The sequence below is a fragment of the Bos indicus genome, chromosome 11 (assembly GCF_029378745.1).
Source record: "Bos indicus isolate NIAB-ARS_2022 breed Sahiwal x Tharparkar chromosome 11, NIAB-ARS_B.indTharparkar_mat_pri_1.0, whole genome shotgun sequence".
Taxonomy (NCBI): Eukaryota; Metazoa; Chordata; class Mammalia; order Artiodactyla; family Bovidae; genus Bos; species Bos indicus.
The window spans coordinates 26,418,395-26,433,900 of NC_091770.1; the positions used below are offsets into that span (position 1 = coordinate 26,418,395).

Below are 15,506 nucleotides of genomic sequence, written 5' to 3' on the forward strand. Positions count from 1 at the left end.
ATATAATTGACATATCACAAAATTCACCCCTTTCAAGTATGTAAGTCAGTGGTTTTAGTATGTTTACAGGATTATGCAAGTATCTCTACTAATTTCAGACACTTTCATCACCCCCCCAAAGAAACCCCATACCCATTAGAACTCACTCCCTCTGGCTACTGCATTTTCTCTCTTTGAGCCCTGGAAACCACTACTCTGCTTTATGCCTCTATAAATAAGCCTGTTCTGGACATTTCACATAAATGGAATCATATAGTATCTATATAGATGTCTGTGACATCTATATTATATATTATAATATATAATAATCTGTATCTATATTATATCTATATTATAATCTGTATTTAATTTCTTGAGAAACTGTTTTCCAGTGTAGCTGGACCATTTTACATTTTTATTAGCCATGTATGGAGTCTCTATTTTCTCTGTATCCTCATTGACACTTGCTATTGTCTTAGCTTTGATAACAGTCATGCTAGTGAAGTGGTGTTTCACTGTGGTTTTGATTTGCATTTCCCTGACAGCTGACGATAGTGAGCGTCTTTTCATGTGCTTATAGTTTATTTGTATATTTTCACTGGGGAAATGTCTATTCAAATCCTTTGTCTATTCTAAAACTGTGTTATTTGACTTTTTGTTGAGCTATAAGTTTTTGTTTTTTTTAAACACATTCTGGGTATATGATTTGCAATTAATTTTCTTCCTTTCTATAGGTTGTCTTTTTACTTCCTTGATGGTGCTCTTTGAAGCACAAGAGTTTTTAATTGCTGTAATCTTCAACTTATCTATTTTTTTTTCTTGCTCATGCTTATAGTATAACATTTAAGAACCATTGCCTAACTCCAGGTTGTAAAGATTTAACTCATGTTTTCCTTTAAGAGTTTTGTAGTTTTAGCTCTTACACTTAGGTCTCTCATCCATTTTTTGTTGATTTTTGTATTTGGTAAGAGGGAGTCTAACTTCACTCTTTTGCATGTAGCTATCCAGTTATCCCAACAATATGTGTTTAACAAAGATTATTCTTTCACCACTGAACTATCTTGGAACCCTTTTGAATATCAATTGATCACAAACATTGGGGTTTATTTCTAGACTGTCACTTCTGTTCCATTGATCTATATGTGTGTCCTTACGCCAGTCTGGATTACTACAGTTTTATATATTAAGTTTTGAAATTGGGATATGTGAGCTCTACAACCTTGTTCTTTTTTTCCAAGATTATTCGACTGTTCTAGGTTCTTTGCACTTCCCTGCGAATTTTAGTACTTGCTTGTCAGTTTCTGCAGAGAAGTCTGCTGGGATTGTATGGAATCTGTGGATCAGTTTGGGGGAGTATTGCCATCTGAAGAATATTAGCTCTTCCGATCTGTGGACACAGGATGTCTTTCTACTTACTCAAGATCTCCTTTAGTTGCTTTCAACAGTGTCTTCTAGTTTTCAGTGTACATATCCTGCACTTCTTTTAAGTATATTCCTATAAATTCCTTAGTTCTAAGGCTATTTTTACTATATATGTTTTCCAGAATTTAGATGAATTGCTTTGCGATCTTGAGAAGTAGGCACCTTGTCATGGCAGCCTTGTCTCATTTGGGGTGGGGAGGTAGACACAGTCAGCCCACTAACGAGGGGTTAGTTTTAAACTTCTCTGATGGAGTGTGAACTTTCCTCTTCTCCATCACTGAAGATCATTTATACACTCACACCCCCCACTCTTATTAGGCACTTACTTTTTGCCAAGTGCTTTACCAGCATTATCTCATTTAATGCTCAAAACAAACCTAACTTAGGAGATTTTATGACCACGACTGTTTTACAGAGAAGGAAACTGAGGCTTAAAGAGGTGACACCGCCCACCTTGGGACTAAGGGGACAGGATTCAAACCCAAGCACCGAGATTGTGGCATCCATGTACTTAAATTAACCACAGCTCCTTGCCTAATCTGAGGCAAACTGCTTCCCTCTCTGTGTTTCACTTTTTCTACACAGTTTTTGTAAGCAGGTTTTTAATTGGAAATTCATAAATGGGAGCATAAACCAGTTGGTTTATCAGGCAGTGGATTTCTCCAGGCTCCTTGCGGCAATATTGATGGATTGCCTGGAGATGTTTAGACAAATGTGATAAATTTTGCCAAAATGTGCCAGTAATACATCAACTACTTTTTGGCTAACCCAGCAATTCTCTTGAAGGCATCCAAGTAGTGGAGGACATAAATAGGAGCCTTAGTTACTAGCCTTGCAGGATGAAATCCCTCTTGAGATGAATCATTACTGCCTCTGGTTGAGAGGTTAGACATTTTTTTGCAAGGCTGGTTTAGAAGGTTTCCTATTAGAGGTAAATAAGAAAGGCTGAATGCTGTAAGGGAAGGCTCTTCGCTTCTGGAAAGGGAGCTTTCACATGAAGGGACTTCTGACATCCTCCTTCCCCCAGCAGCACTTATCTTTGAAGCAGAGTTATGCAGGTTAATAATTTGCAACCCTGAGAATTTGTGGTGAGGAGGCATTTGGAATGAGTTGTGCTTGTATACCAGCTTGTACTCAGGACCTGAGCCTTCTTCCTCGGGGCTCCCATCAGATTTCAGCTTATCTGCACGGTGGGAGGCTGGCAGGCAGGAGACACCCAGCACAGAGCATCCTTCTTCCTCTTTGTCCTCTCCCTTGCACTGGCCATTAGGGGTTTGGCTCCGCCCTGAACCTTCCAGGGCTAGAGCTTTTTCAGCTAGAGAAGTCAGGAAGTCTTCTCAGAGGAGGGGTGGCTTATATTTGTCTAGTATTTTATAATTTTCCGATCAGCTTTTTAAAATTTGCCCTCCAAATCCCTTATTTGACAAATAAGGAAACTGAGGCCCAGAGAAGTGATCAGTAGACAAGCTGCAGAGCAGGGAAGAGATTCCAGATGGCCTGGCCCCATGTCTGGGGCTCAGTCTGATTCCTGAAACCACCCACGTGGGAAGGCTGAGCCCTGGATTAGAGGAGTTAGTGTATTTATAGCAACTGGCAACTGGGAACCAAGATGCCCTCCTGGCTAAAGATGGGATACAGAGCATAAGTAATGGTTCTGTTCTGCCTCTACTGAGCACAGTATTGCTGGAGACAAGCAACTCCATTCAAAATAAAATATACTCACTACCTGCTTTATAAGCCAGCTCAGTGCTTGATGCTCATCACTGCAGCATCATTATACCACGTGTATGCCATGCACTTCATTATAAACCATTCCCTCATTAAACAGCATGTGCTGTGTATTGGCTATATGCCAGAGTAGGCTGATTCTGAAGATGGACCCGTGTTGTGGCCATCATGGGCTATGATAATATATTCTGGAGGGGGGTGGCAAACAAATGGGAAATAGAGGGTATACCTAGATATAGATATATAGATATAAGCAATGATTCCTAGAGAGTGAGAAAGAATGACCCATGTTGTAGCCATCATGGGCTATAATATATTCTGGAGGGGGGTGGTAAACAGATGGGAAATTACGGTAAAGTGTGCTGAGTGTTCATGGCAGTAGGAAGTAGGAGAATGCAGGGCAGGGACCTAACCTGGACACAGAGTGGGAGAGACTGGGGAAAGGTTTACAGAGGAAGCAATGATAGCTAGAGGGTGAGAAAGACTGAGCCAAGCAAAGAGACACAGGTGGGAGTGTCCCCAGCAGAGAGAAAGCACAGTGTAAGTGCTGGGAGTTGTCCACTGTGGGTACATGTTGTCCCGAGAGGGGGTGTGTGATCAGACGAGGTGAGAGAGGTGGGTAGGAACCACATCATGAGCTGCATTGGAGGACATGGTAGGTGCTTGTCTTGGGCAGGGGAATAATTTTTAATTTGCACTGGGAAAAATCAATATGGTGTGTGATGAAGGCATTTGAGTAAGGCAGGTTTGAAGGCAGAAAAACTGGGGAGGTGGGTGATGCAGTAACTAGGAAACCTCCCAGGGGGACCAGTGAGGGTGGCAGAAGGTGTAGCGGTTGCAGAGGCATCATCAGTCCTTAGAGAGGAGTCTGGTGTGACTTCCAGGTTTCAGATTTGAATTCTGGCTGGGTGGCAGGTCCGTTTCCTGGGATGGGAGATATGGGAAGAATGGGTGTGTGTGTGGGGGGGCTCTCAGTTGTGTAGAGTTTGAGCTCTGTGAGACATCCAGGTGTTCAGTGGGTAGCTGGCTAGAATGCCATGGAGCTCAGGGGAAGGTCTGGTTCAGAGATAAAACTCGGACTTGTTACCATGTGGACAGTGCCCACAGAGGTCAGGCAGGTAATATCAGTGAGCGAACTGCGCTGGCTGAGGTGAATCAAAGGGCCATTTGTCATTTATCTTGATGGGGTTGTTGTCATGTGGCAATGATGGCCAGGTGTAGCATGTCCTCCAACTAAAATAATTATAGTAAAGGAAGGCCACATAACAAATGGAGTACCATCTGAGCTACCAGGGAAGCCTGTAAGGGCACCACACGGTTCCAATTACGGTGTACCACTTACTTGTCGGATGACCTTGATCAAGACGCATCATCTCTCTGTGTCTCAATTCCCCTGATGGTAAAATGGGAACAATAATGGTACATGCCTTGTGGGGTCGTTTGGGGATTAAGTGGTTTAACCTTTGTAAAGCACTTAGGATAGTGTGGTGCTTATTATATATGTAAGGGGTCCCCAGCCTCCAGGATCTAATGCCTGATGATCTGAGGTAGAGCTGGTGTAATAATAATAACAGAAATAAAATGCACAATAAGTATAATGAGGTTGAATCATTCCAAAACCATCCTCCCACCCACAACCCCTGTCCATAGAAAAATTGTCTTCTGTGAAACTGGTCCCTGGTGTCAAAAATGGCCGGTATAAGTACTTGTTAAATAATCAATGAGTGATAGATAAATGAGTCAATACTGTTGTGAAATGAAATGAACAGAGGGTGTAAGATGGAGCCCCAAGGAGTATGAATATTTAAAGGACTGTTGAGCAGGCAGAGAAGTCACAAACCAGGAGAGTGGTATCCTGGATCTAAGTCCTGTGAGTATTTCTAGATGACAGGGTTAGTCTATGTTGTCAAACACAGCAGAGAGGTCAGGTATAAGCTTCCTGGGTAGCTCAGCTGGTAAAGAATTAACCTGCAATGCAGGAGACCTGGGTTTGATTCCTGGGTTGGAAAGTTCCCCTAGAGAAGGGATAGGCTACCCACTCCAGTATTCTTGGGCTTTCCTGGTGGCTCAGACAGTAAAGAATCTACCTGCAATGTGGGAGACCTGGGTTTGATCCCTGGTTGGGAAGATCCCCTGGAGGAGGGCACAGGAATCCACTCCAGTATTCTTGCCTAGAGAATCCCATGGACAGAGGAGCCTGGCAAGCTACAGTCCATGGGATCGCAAAGAATCAGACACGAATAAGCGACTAAGCACAGCACAAAGACCAAAGCATCAGTTGACTCTGGCAGCAGTACCTCATTTAATCCTCACAGAATTCCTGTAAAGCAGGTATTATTTTATTGATGAAGAAACCAAGGTTTTGGAGGTCATGCATATAACCTAAGTCATGCAGCTGGACAGTGGGGGAGATGGGATGGTCCCTTATGGGTCAGATTCTGGAGCCTGTGATCTATGTCCTGCTTCTGGAAGAGTCAGCAGAGAATTTTACCCAGATTTCTAAAGACCAGTAGGGCTGGTTTGCCTTCCTTGCTTGTAAGCAGAGGATATGGTTTTCTCTCTGTCTTTCTGAAATATCCTATGCTTTCTCATTCTTTCTCGAGACGGATGACCTGGGGTATATGTCATTATCAAGAGGATGTCTTGCATATCATCACGTGTAACAGCAGAGCCTTTCTTTGTCCCAAACCTTTCATTTTACTTAAGTGGATCCAGTAATGTCAGTCACCTCAAAAGGAAAGATTTGCCTCAAGGTTTTGAACTGATTCCTTCTTCACTCCGAGGAGCAAGTTGTTTAACGAGAAAAGAATGTAGACATGTCTGGTGGAAAAACCAGGGCTGCGTGATGTCATGGGAGTTAGTTAGAAATTGGAGACACAATGTACTGTCCCTAGAGTCCCATGGTCCCTACATGGGTCACCCAGACCTGGGGAACTAGGCTCCGTGCCCATTTCTGCATCCGGCACACTAGGGGAGCTTAATTGGCATAAAGCGATGGTTAACCAAGGAGATCCAACCAGTCCATTCTGAAGGAGATCAGCCCTGAGATTTCTTTGGAAGGACTGATGCTAAAGCTGAAACTACTCCAGTACTTTGGCCACCTCATGCGAAGGGTTGACTCATTGGAAAAGACTCTGATGCTGGGAGGGATTGGGGGCAGGAGGAGAAGGGGACAACAGAGGATGAGATGGCTGGATGGCATCACTGACTCGATGGATGTGAGTCTGGGTGAACTCTGGGAGTTGGTGATGGACAGGGAGGCCTGGCGTGCTGCAATTCATGGGGTCGCAAAGAGTTGGGCAGGACTGAGCGACTGAACTTATACTTAACCATTAAAATCTGGAATTCTCTTTTTTTACCTGGTTGAGAATAAATAGCACAATGAAAATATTTTTCAAGAGCCATTTAGCAAATTTTAGATTATGTGGGTGAAGACCTCAGCATGTAAAATGCCTCTCAAAATGGATACATGTATATGTATAGCTGAATCTCTTTGCGTCCACCGGAAATGATCCTAGCATTATTAATTCACTATACTCCAGTATAAAATAAAAAGTTTAATAAAACATTTTAAAAAAGACTCTCAAAAACAAGCATCCGGCTTTTTAAGTTTTGTCTCATCAAACAATGATAACATCTCTTACCAGACTACAGTGAAAATCCCTGCCAGGGCCATATGCCTATGCTGAGGTCCGTGTTTCTCATTCTCTAATGTTGTTTCTCCTTCTCTAATGTTGGCTCGGTAGCTAGCAATGCTGTGATCCCCAAAGTGAATGAGGACCTCAAGAAGAGAATGAATAGCTTTATTCTCGGAAATTAGTGCTCCAAAGCTTAATGTTTACAACTGCATGGCGTTTAATGTTTTCTACATTCTTGTCAGAGTCCGCTTGAGTGGATTAGTTATTTGTGCCCCACCCCGATTCTCTTCCATTGTTCTCTCTTGTTAAGAACAGCGCCACCTAGGGGTGGACCCCGGTTGTATGGGATTTGAAGGTTATAAAAACTAGGGGCTTTTTTTAAAGTTTAAACTTTTTATTTCATATTGGAGTATAGCTGATTAACAATATCTTAATAGTTTCAGGTGAACAGTGAAGGAATTCACCCATACATATACATGTATCCATCCTCCAAACTTGGGGGCTTTTTAAAAATAAAAAGAGTATAAAATTAGGTACGGGAAAAAAAAAGTGGTTATTTAGAATGAAAAATGAATGTAAGTAGAAAGGGGGCCATGCAGTGAAGGGTCCTAAAACTTAAGCCTGGTTAGCTTCATGCTAAGTGGGTCCTTAGAGCCACTATGGATCCTGTTCTATGAATGAGGTGCCTTCCTATCTGGGGCTTCTCTAACTGAATCTCAACTGCCTTCACTTCCTGCCATCCTGCTGCACTGACCTCCCTGGCAAGTCCTGCTGTGTCACCCTTGTGTTACCATGCTCCTCTCTTTAACAGCTTTATCGTGTCTGTGACTTCAGTATTTTTGCATTAATATTTGTCTAGCTGAGGATTCTTAAAAAAAAAACCATGAGACCTAGGATTGTGTCTGGGTTGTGTTGTATTTTGCATGTGGTTCTAGTTCCAAGGCCTATAGCTAAGTGCTTGGTCCCTAGCTGGAACCCAAATACTTATTGAATGAATGAATTTGTGAAGAAGGATGCTACTAAGAATAGATTTGTGGGTCTTGTACCCCAAAGAGAAATTCCACTGGGTAGGGCCAGCTTAAGGGCACTTGGGTCAGCTATGTTCAAAATGAGGCTTGTCAGCAGCAGAGTCTGTTCTTAGATTCGAAAAATTTGTTTAAGCTTTGCCATTCAAAATTTCACCTTAAACGGACTGACATCAGCCTTGCATTCAGCCTAGAGAAACCTTTGGGAGCCTTGACCTGCAGCCTCAAGAGGCCCCATATGCCCATGTAGATACAAGAAAGACACTTTGAATCTAGCAAGTGATTTTGGAGACAGTCCTTATTTGAGGTCTATAGCTCTGTTCCCCTCACTAGGTGAAAACTGGCTTCTTCACTCCAGTACCTTAAGTTACAGGTGGTTCTGCTCTAATGTGATGGAGTGGGTTGCCATTTCCTTCTCCAAATATGATGTACACATTCCTGTAGAAACTTCCCTTTGGCAAGGATTGAGCTGAAAGGAGAACAGGGAGAGCTGTTGTTCCTTTGCAGAAGGGTGTCTTTCGGTGAGTGCAGGCGTCGGCCCAGCTGGGAGGGGTTGGCAGGGGGAGGGGAACTGAGACCAGGCCCTCTGCTTTTCAAGGTCACTGGTCTTCTTAACTGTCCCCATACAGGCCAAGTCATCCTCTGCCTCCATGCTTGACTCATGCCGTCCCAAAACAGTCCCGAATGTTCTTCTAGGCTTACTCTCTGATGGTATCTCAAGCCAAGCTCTAGCTTTTCCTTGCCCGAAGGCAGGAAACACATGGCTGTGCCCACCCATGTTAACTTAGATCTTCTTGGTGCTCCAACAGTCATGCAGACCGAGGAAGCTGCTCTCATGATGCTGAACCGTGTCCTGCCTTGTGTTAGGTAACCCTCTCACGTGTCCCCAGCTACTGTGTAGATGCCTCGAAGCCAGCGAACTGGCTGTACTTCTTTGATGTCCCAGCAGTATCACACCATCTTTGACTCATTTGGAGTTGATTCTTTCATTCCTCGACTGGTTCACTGAATAACAACTGCTGGGTCAGTGGCAAGGGAAGCAGACATGAAAGCTGCAGTCTTTCCCTCCAAAATGCCCCAGTCTGGTGGAACAGCCTTCATGACTGGCTGCTTAATTGGTTATTTTCTGTCAGTCTGGAGTGACTTCTAAGGAACGGAGCATGGTGGAGATAAGCTATGTATGTATCTGGTGTCTCCTGAGTACTATCTTTCATTGTGGTTTCAGTGTCTCCTGAGTCCTATGTTTCATTGTGGTTTTATTCTTTCATTTCCAGTGGAGTCTAAACTTTGGGAACATGCTCATAGCATCAGTTACATATGTAACATTCTGAATTCAAATATGAGGGAAGAATCAGATCAGATCAGATCAGTTGCTCAGTCGTGTCTGTCTCTTTGCGACCCCATGAATCGCAGCACACCAGGCCTCCCTGTCCATCACCAACTCCCGGAGTTCACTGAGACTCACGTCCATCGAGTCAGTGATGCCATCCAGCCATCTCAGGAGCCCATAAATACAGTTATTCCAAAGTTCATGAGGCTCAGACACTGCTGTGCTAAATAGATACTTTTATATGTGGAGGTGACTGTTTTATGATGGAAAGTCACTAACAGACAAGACTTTTATTAAACCTTGTGACAACAATGTGTTGTTGATATAATCAAGCGTTTTTGCTTCTTCCTGTTTAGGAAATTATACAGTTCTGGCTCTCAAAGGGTGTTGATGGCTTTAGTTTCGATGCTCTTCCATTTCTTCTAGAAGCAAAGCATCTGAGAGATGAGGCCCAAGTGAATAAGACCCAAATCCCGGTAAAGTTTTAAACATATTAATATATGTATACATGGTTTTAATATATATTATAAAATAAGTATATATTTATAAATATATACTTATTTATATTTTTTTCTTTTCTGAAAATGTTATCAGAGTATTTTTTTTTTTTAGCCTGAGACACCACTTACCAGAGGTGAGTTCTGTTCTGCCCAAGTGCTTTGAATCATTTTCTTTAGGAAACACAGGAGTTTCAAATGCATGCGACTAGATATTTCCTTCTACTGGTTCCCTCCAGAGTGATCTTTACAGATCACTTTCTGAGGGCATGGACAGTGTGGACTCCACCAAGGGCCATAACTCTGTGATTTCTGTCACTCACTCAAGCTCAAGGGAGGTGCTTAAATTCCCCAGGTGCTTTTGCAGTCATTAAAGCTACATGTAAGCAGAACGGAAAGGAAATAACACTTGCTGAGCATCAGTTGTATGCTATGTGCTCTTTCCATTTAGCTCTCTCAACATCTTGTGAGGTTTCATGATCCCCATTTAGCAAATCTTAGAGGAATTAATTCATCAGGGTGACACAGGTGATAAATGGGATTACCAACCAAAGCTATCTGCAATAGGATTTGGGCTTTTCATGCTTTCACACCAGTGGGTCTCAACCTTTCCCCTCCCATGTCACACATGAGACACAGTAATAATCACATGCCACTCTCACCCCTATAGTTGACCACCATGCTACAGTCAGGCTGTTTTCAGTGGCAAGTAGATAGCAGTCCCAAAATGCATTTCAAAATAAAAGACTAGTATATTTATACAAGAGTATGTAAAAATGTGTCCGACTCTTTGCGACCCCATAGACTGTAGCCTACCAGGCTCCTCTGTCCGTGGGATTTTCCAGGCAATAGTACTGGAGTGGATTGCCATTTCCGTCTCCAGGGGATCTTCCCAACCCAGAGCTCAAACCCGGGTCTCCCGCATTGTAGACAGACGCTTTACCGTCTAGGCCACCAGGGAAGTCCATGTATAAATGAATTAATAGTGACACATAGCAAAATGGGTCAATCTTAGTGATATAATGTGTAGCAAAAAAAATCTAAATTATGTATAACATGATGCCCTTTTTAGAAAGTAAAATTAAATTCATATGGTTATCAACGTGATAATCTTATCTGAGTAATAAAGGGAAGCTGGCCATTCATGGGCTAATTATGAGACCATGTCATGAACCAAGGTTATGATTCAGCCATTTTTTTTTTCACATCTGATTTCCAGTAGAAAGGAAAACTGAAGGAGAAAAAAAGGTTGTATGTTAGCCAGCTGTCCCAAAGAGAAGCATTTATACTTGGAGAAGAAAAATTCCAGAATAACCTTGCTAATTATAATATGTCGGAAGATAGGCATATGCTTCCACTGAAGACAAATGACCAGAACAATGGATTTTGTGTACTACCCAAGAAAAACTTAAAGTACATGTAACTTCCAAAGATATTGGAGATTTCAAAAAACTTCACTTGATCTAGCAAGAGAAAATCACTTATAAAAAAGGGGTCCACTGAATGGATGGCAACTCATGGACTGTCTAGCCTGTCCATGTCCTAACCCAGGACTTATAACCTGAGCTTGTATGAGACATAATCTTTTACTGTGATTCTAGAAGATTATTGTAACCCTTGAAAAGCACAAAATCAGTATCAGGAAAAATTATTGAAACCCCAAGAAAGTATAACTATAAGAATAAAGGACAAAAGTGGTAAAAAAACAAATTTAAATGCATGGTATTAATAATTTTGTGAGCAGATAAAGTACAAATGTAATAATGTACTCTAATCATTAAGATAATTTCTTTTGTTTGCCTTTAAAAATGTGGAGCATTTGGGACAATAAAATGTTTAAGAGGATTTTGTTAAATACATTTGTAATCAATGTTTAGCTGTTTGGTAAAATTTAACTTGTTTACTAGATTTACAGTTAATAAGTTAAGCAAAAAATGAAACACTAATAATATTGAGTGTTCTCCGTGAACAAAATCCCTTGAGCAGTAGAAGCCTTAGGACCATCTTTAAGCATGTGTGTTTTGGTCTGAGTCCTTTGAAGAGACAGTCCACACGAGGCCGCTATGGGCATTTGACATGTGACATTATGGTAACCATGCTGTCCTGTTTTCAAAGGACATGGTCACTCACTACTCGCAGCTGCACCATGACTTCACCACCACACAGGTGGGAATGCACGACATTGTCCGCAGCTTCCGGCAGACCATGAATCAATACAGCAGGGAGCCAGGGCGATACAGGTAACCACAGGCACAGCGTGTGATCTGCACTTTATCCCTCACAATCACGCATCCTCAAGAGGTTCCAGTTATAATTTAACAAACCGTATAATTACAGTGCATCATAACTCGATTACGCTAGGGCCTGGTATAGTCTCTCATGTTGCTTAAGTTTGCTGATTTAGTTTCCTCTTTTGTAAAACGATGCTAGTCACAATATGTATTTATAGGAATTTTGTGAAAATTAATTAAAAATATATTATCTAAAGGTTAGTCTTTATTATTTATTATTTGCCCTGTTAGCATGCAAATGTTCCAGCTAAGCTGTTAATAGATCACAATGGTTAGGAACACAACTTTGGAATCAGGTGGGGCTGAGGTGGAGTCCTCAGGCATAAGAGCTATGCCACCTTGAGCTGGCATAAGGTTAGTTAACCTAAGTCTCAGTTTTCTCATCAACTAAAAAGTGCTAACTGACAGCCATATAAGGTTGTGAGATTACATGAGATGTCTGTGAAGCACTTAAAACGACGCCTGGCACATAATAAACACTCAGTGAACTTAACTCTTGTAGTGTTTATATTGATTACCCAACAGAATCAATGGAAAAGGAATTCAAGAAACTTCTTCTTGAAGTAGGTTCTCTGATAACTGTCCCCGTTTTACAGATGAGGAGACTGAGACTCTGGGCATACAGGTAATGGTCACCCAGGCAGTGATCACAGAGATGAGATTGGAACTGAAACACCCCAGCTCCGGATACTGTGTACTTATCCATTCAATGTAATGCCTCCAACAGCTAAAGCCAGCATTGATGTGGGTCATTTCAGGCAAATATGTGTTCCCTGAAGAGTGTCTGCTTTCCAGCAACTGATAGTGCACCCCAATAATAAAGTGAGACTTTACGGGGATTCAGACAGAAGGGGAAGTTTCTTGGGTGAGCCGCCCTCACCTTATATGCAGGCATGTACTGTATGTTCCAAGTGCAGTGATGAGAATTACTACAGAAAAGTCTTCCTGGAAGTTACCGAGTTTCGTTTAGATTTAGAAAGCAAAGAACGGTATTGACTGAGATCCAAATGTGTTTCTTTTAGACATGACTCAGTATTGGGCTAGTCTCTCGGTTTAATGTGTTGAGAAATTGCCAGTTGACCCAGCGTGCCATTTCTGTGCGTCGGCTTGATTCTGCTTCCTTAGTAAGCCCTAGCTGACGTGGTCAAGTAGCATGCATTCATTCCCATCCTGTCCATGAGGATAGCAGCTGCGAAGCGCTTTCCCAGTCTCCTCACAGACCCTGACGACACTGTACTTCTCTTACAGGTTCATGGGGACTGAAGCCCATGGAGAGAGCATCACCAAGACCATGGTATACTATGGGTTGCCTTTTATCCAAGAAGCAGATTTTCCCTTCAACAGTTACCTCAGTAAACTAGACAAGCCTTCTGGCAACAGTGTGTCTGAGATTATCACATCCTGGATGGAAAACATGCCAGAAGGAAAATGGCCTAATTGGATGGTAAGTCCTTATGCCCAGTTCAGCATAGGGTGCTGGTGCGCTCACTGCAAAGTCAGCTCTGAAACAAGGGGCACGTGTCTGTAAGTGACCTTCCCCTTCCCCTCAGTTTGTGATGGTTTAGTGAGCTGGGCCCATCCCAGCTCCTGATCAGGTTCTTGTCATTCTTCACTCTTTTCCTTCTGGTTCTCAGATCAGATAATCTCAACTGATCTGTCCCATTTGCTGACTCCTTGACTAGTTCAAATCTGTCTAGCCCTTCCAGTGAACTTTTCACTTATTGTACTTATCAACTAAAATTTCGATTTGGTTCATTTTCATGACTTCTCTTTATTGACAGTATCTATCTGATAAAGCATTGTTCTCATACTTTTAAGTATGAGATATGGTAACGTAGATATGGTTTACATTTTTGAACACACGTATACGAGTGGAGTTGAAGTCATTATCCACTAAGGCCATACGTCCCTGGTTCTTTGCACGTCTTGTATTCTTTTATTGGTTGTTGAAAACTGGATGTTTGAATGTAGAGATTTTGAAAATCACATTCTCCCCTTCCCCAGTGTTTGTTTCTTCATTGACTTTTGTGGATTAATTCTGTAAAAATCTGTATTATTTGTCGTGTGCGGCCACTGAAGTCTCTGCTTGGTCACTAATAATTGTTAAGATTCCTTAGAAACCTTGAACCAGTGTCTCCCAGCATTTGCTGAGGGGCTGTTAGTGGAGTGGGGGAGGGAGGGATGCTTTCAACACTCCTGCAGGCAGCTTACAACTTTGCCTTGGTCTCTACTCTCCTCTAGCAAGAGCTTCAGGGTTGGCCAACAGGGAGAGATTAGAGTTTCCCTGGGCACCTGTGCATGTGTGCAGGCTACTAGATTCCAGGAAAACGTCAGAGTCTTTCAAAGCCTATTATGGTCATCTCATTTCCAACTTTTAAGTTTTTCTGGTCAGTCTCTGGCCCAGGTTGGTAACCCCACCTCTGGCAAGTAATCAATTGTTTTTGGCATATGCCTTCCAGATAAGATGATTTGCATACTCAGCTCTGAGTCAGAGCAGATAAAGAAAAAAAATCCATCCAAAAGTGAGCTGCTGAAAAGGTTAAATAGTGACAGTTCTTTAGAGATGGAGCTTTTGATGAACTTTATTCTGGTCCTTCAGAGCTTACTAGGCTGTTGATTTTTACAGTTACTGTTGGTTTTCAAGGCTGTCTTGAATCTGAGGGGAAGGGCATGAGATTAGGGCCAGTTAAAATGACACAAATCTTAACTATTCTTACTGAGACCCAGCTGTTCTTCTTGAATACTCCTTGGATTGCTTGTAAGCCTTTCATTTTCAAATTCCGAAAAAGTAGATTTTTTTTTTGGCCAGCATTCTCCTTGCTTTCATGTTAGAGATTTTGGTGGTCCTTACTCCATCATTCCAGAAGTGCCCCCCTATACAAATTTTATAATGGAGTTTTAGCACTTGGTTTTTTCATATGCTGAAAGTCTCAGATATCACTGGCCTGTGAGAGGCCCTGATCTCTGCACATTGCTGATCTTGATTTCAGTTCTGAAAAAGGCAAAGTGTTCTAGGTCCAGAAGACTTGAGAAATCACAGAGTTCCTTGTCAGATGCTTTTGCGATAATGAAAAGAATGAACAGTAGCGAAGTGAAGTGAAGTGAAGTCGCTCAATCGTGTCCGACTCTTTGCAACCCCATGGACTATAGCCTACCAGGCTCCTCAGTCCATGGGATTTTCCAGGCAAGAGTACTGGAGTGGGTTGCTATTTCCTTCACCAGGGGATATTCCTGACCCAGGGATCGAACCTGGGTCTCCCACATTGTAGGCAGACGCTTTACCGTCTGAGCAGAACCGGTCTAATTGTAAAACAGTATTATACTTAAGAGACCTTCCAACCGGCCACCGTTCGCCATCCTCCAGTGGATACTGTGGCCATGCAGTATCACATAGGAAGACCAGGTGTGCAAAGGAGTGAGGCTGGAATTCTTAGCTCCCATCTTGTCCTGAAGAGTCCCGGATAAGCCCCCAAGATGAAAGGTTGTTGTTGAACCACCTAAAGACACTGGGATTCTTGGCCTCTAGAGGAGAACAGTTCAATCCGGGGCCAGAGACGAGGCTTGACCGCTCAGAGCTTTTGTGTAATAAAGTTTTA

The 15,506-nt window shown here is 42.4% G+C and overlaps 1 protein-coding gene across 1 annotated transcript in view; it reads left to right on the plus strand.

Moving 5' to 3' along the window:
• The window catches only part of SLC3A1 (solute carrier family 3 member 1), a 33,716-nt gene that overhangs the window by 9,558 nt on the left and 8,652 nt on the right, over window positions 1-15,506 (plus strand). The window contains exons 5-7 of the mRNA XM_019970081.2: window positions 9,479-9,598; window positions 11,735-11,859; window positions 13,159-13,354. Coding sequence (XP_019825640.1) covers window positions 9,479-9,598; window positions 11,735-11,859; window positions 13,159-13,354 — 441 coding nt within the window. The remainder of the gene's footprint in view (window positions 1-9,478; window positions 9,599-11,734; window positions 11,860-13,158; window positions 13,355-15,506) is intronic.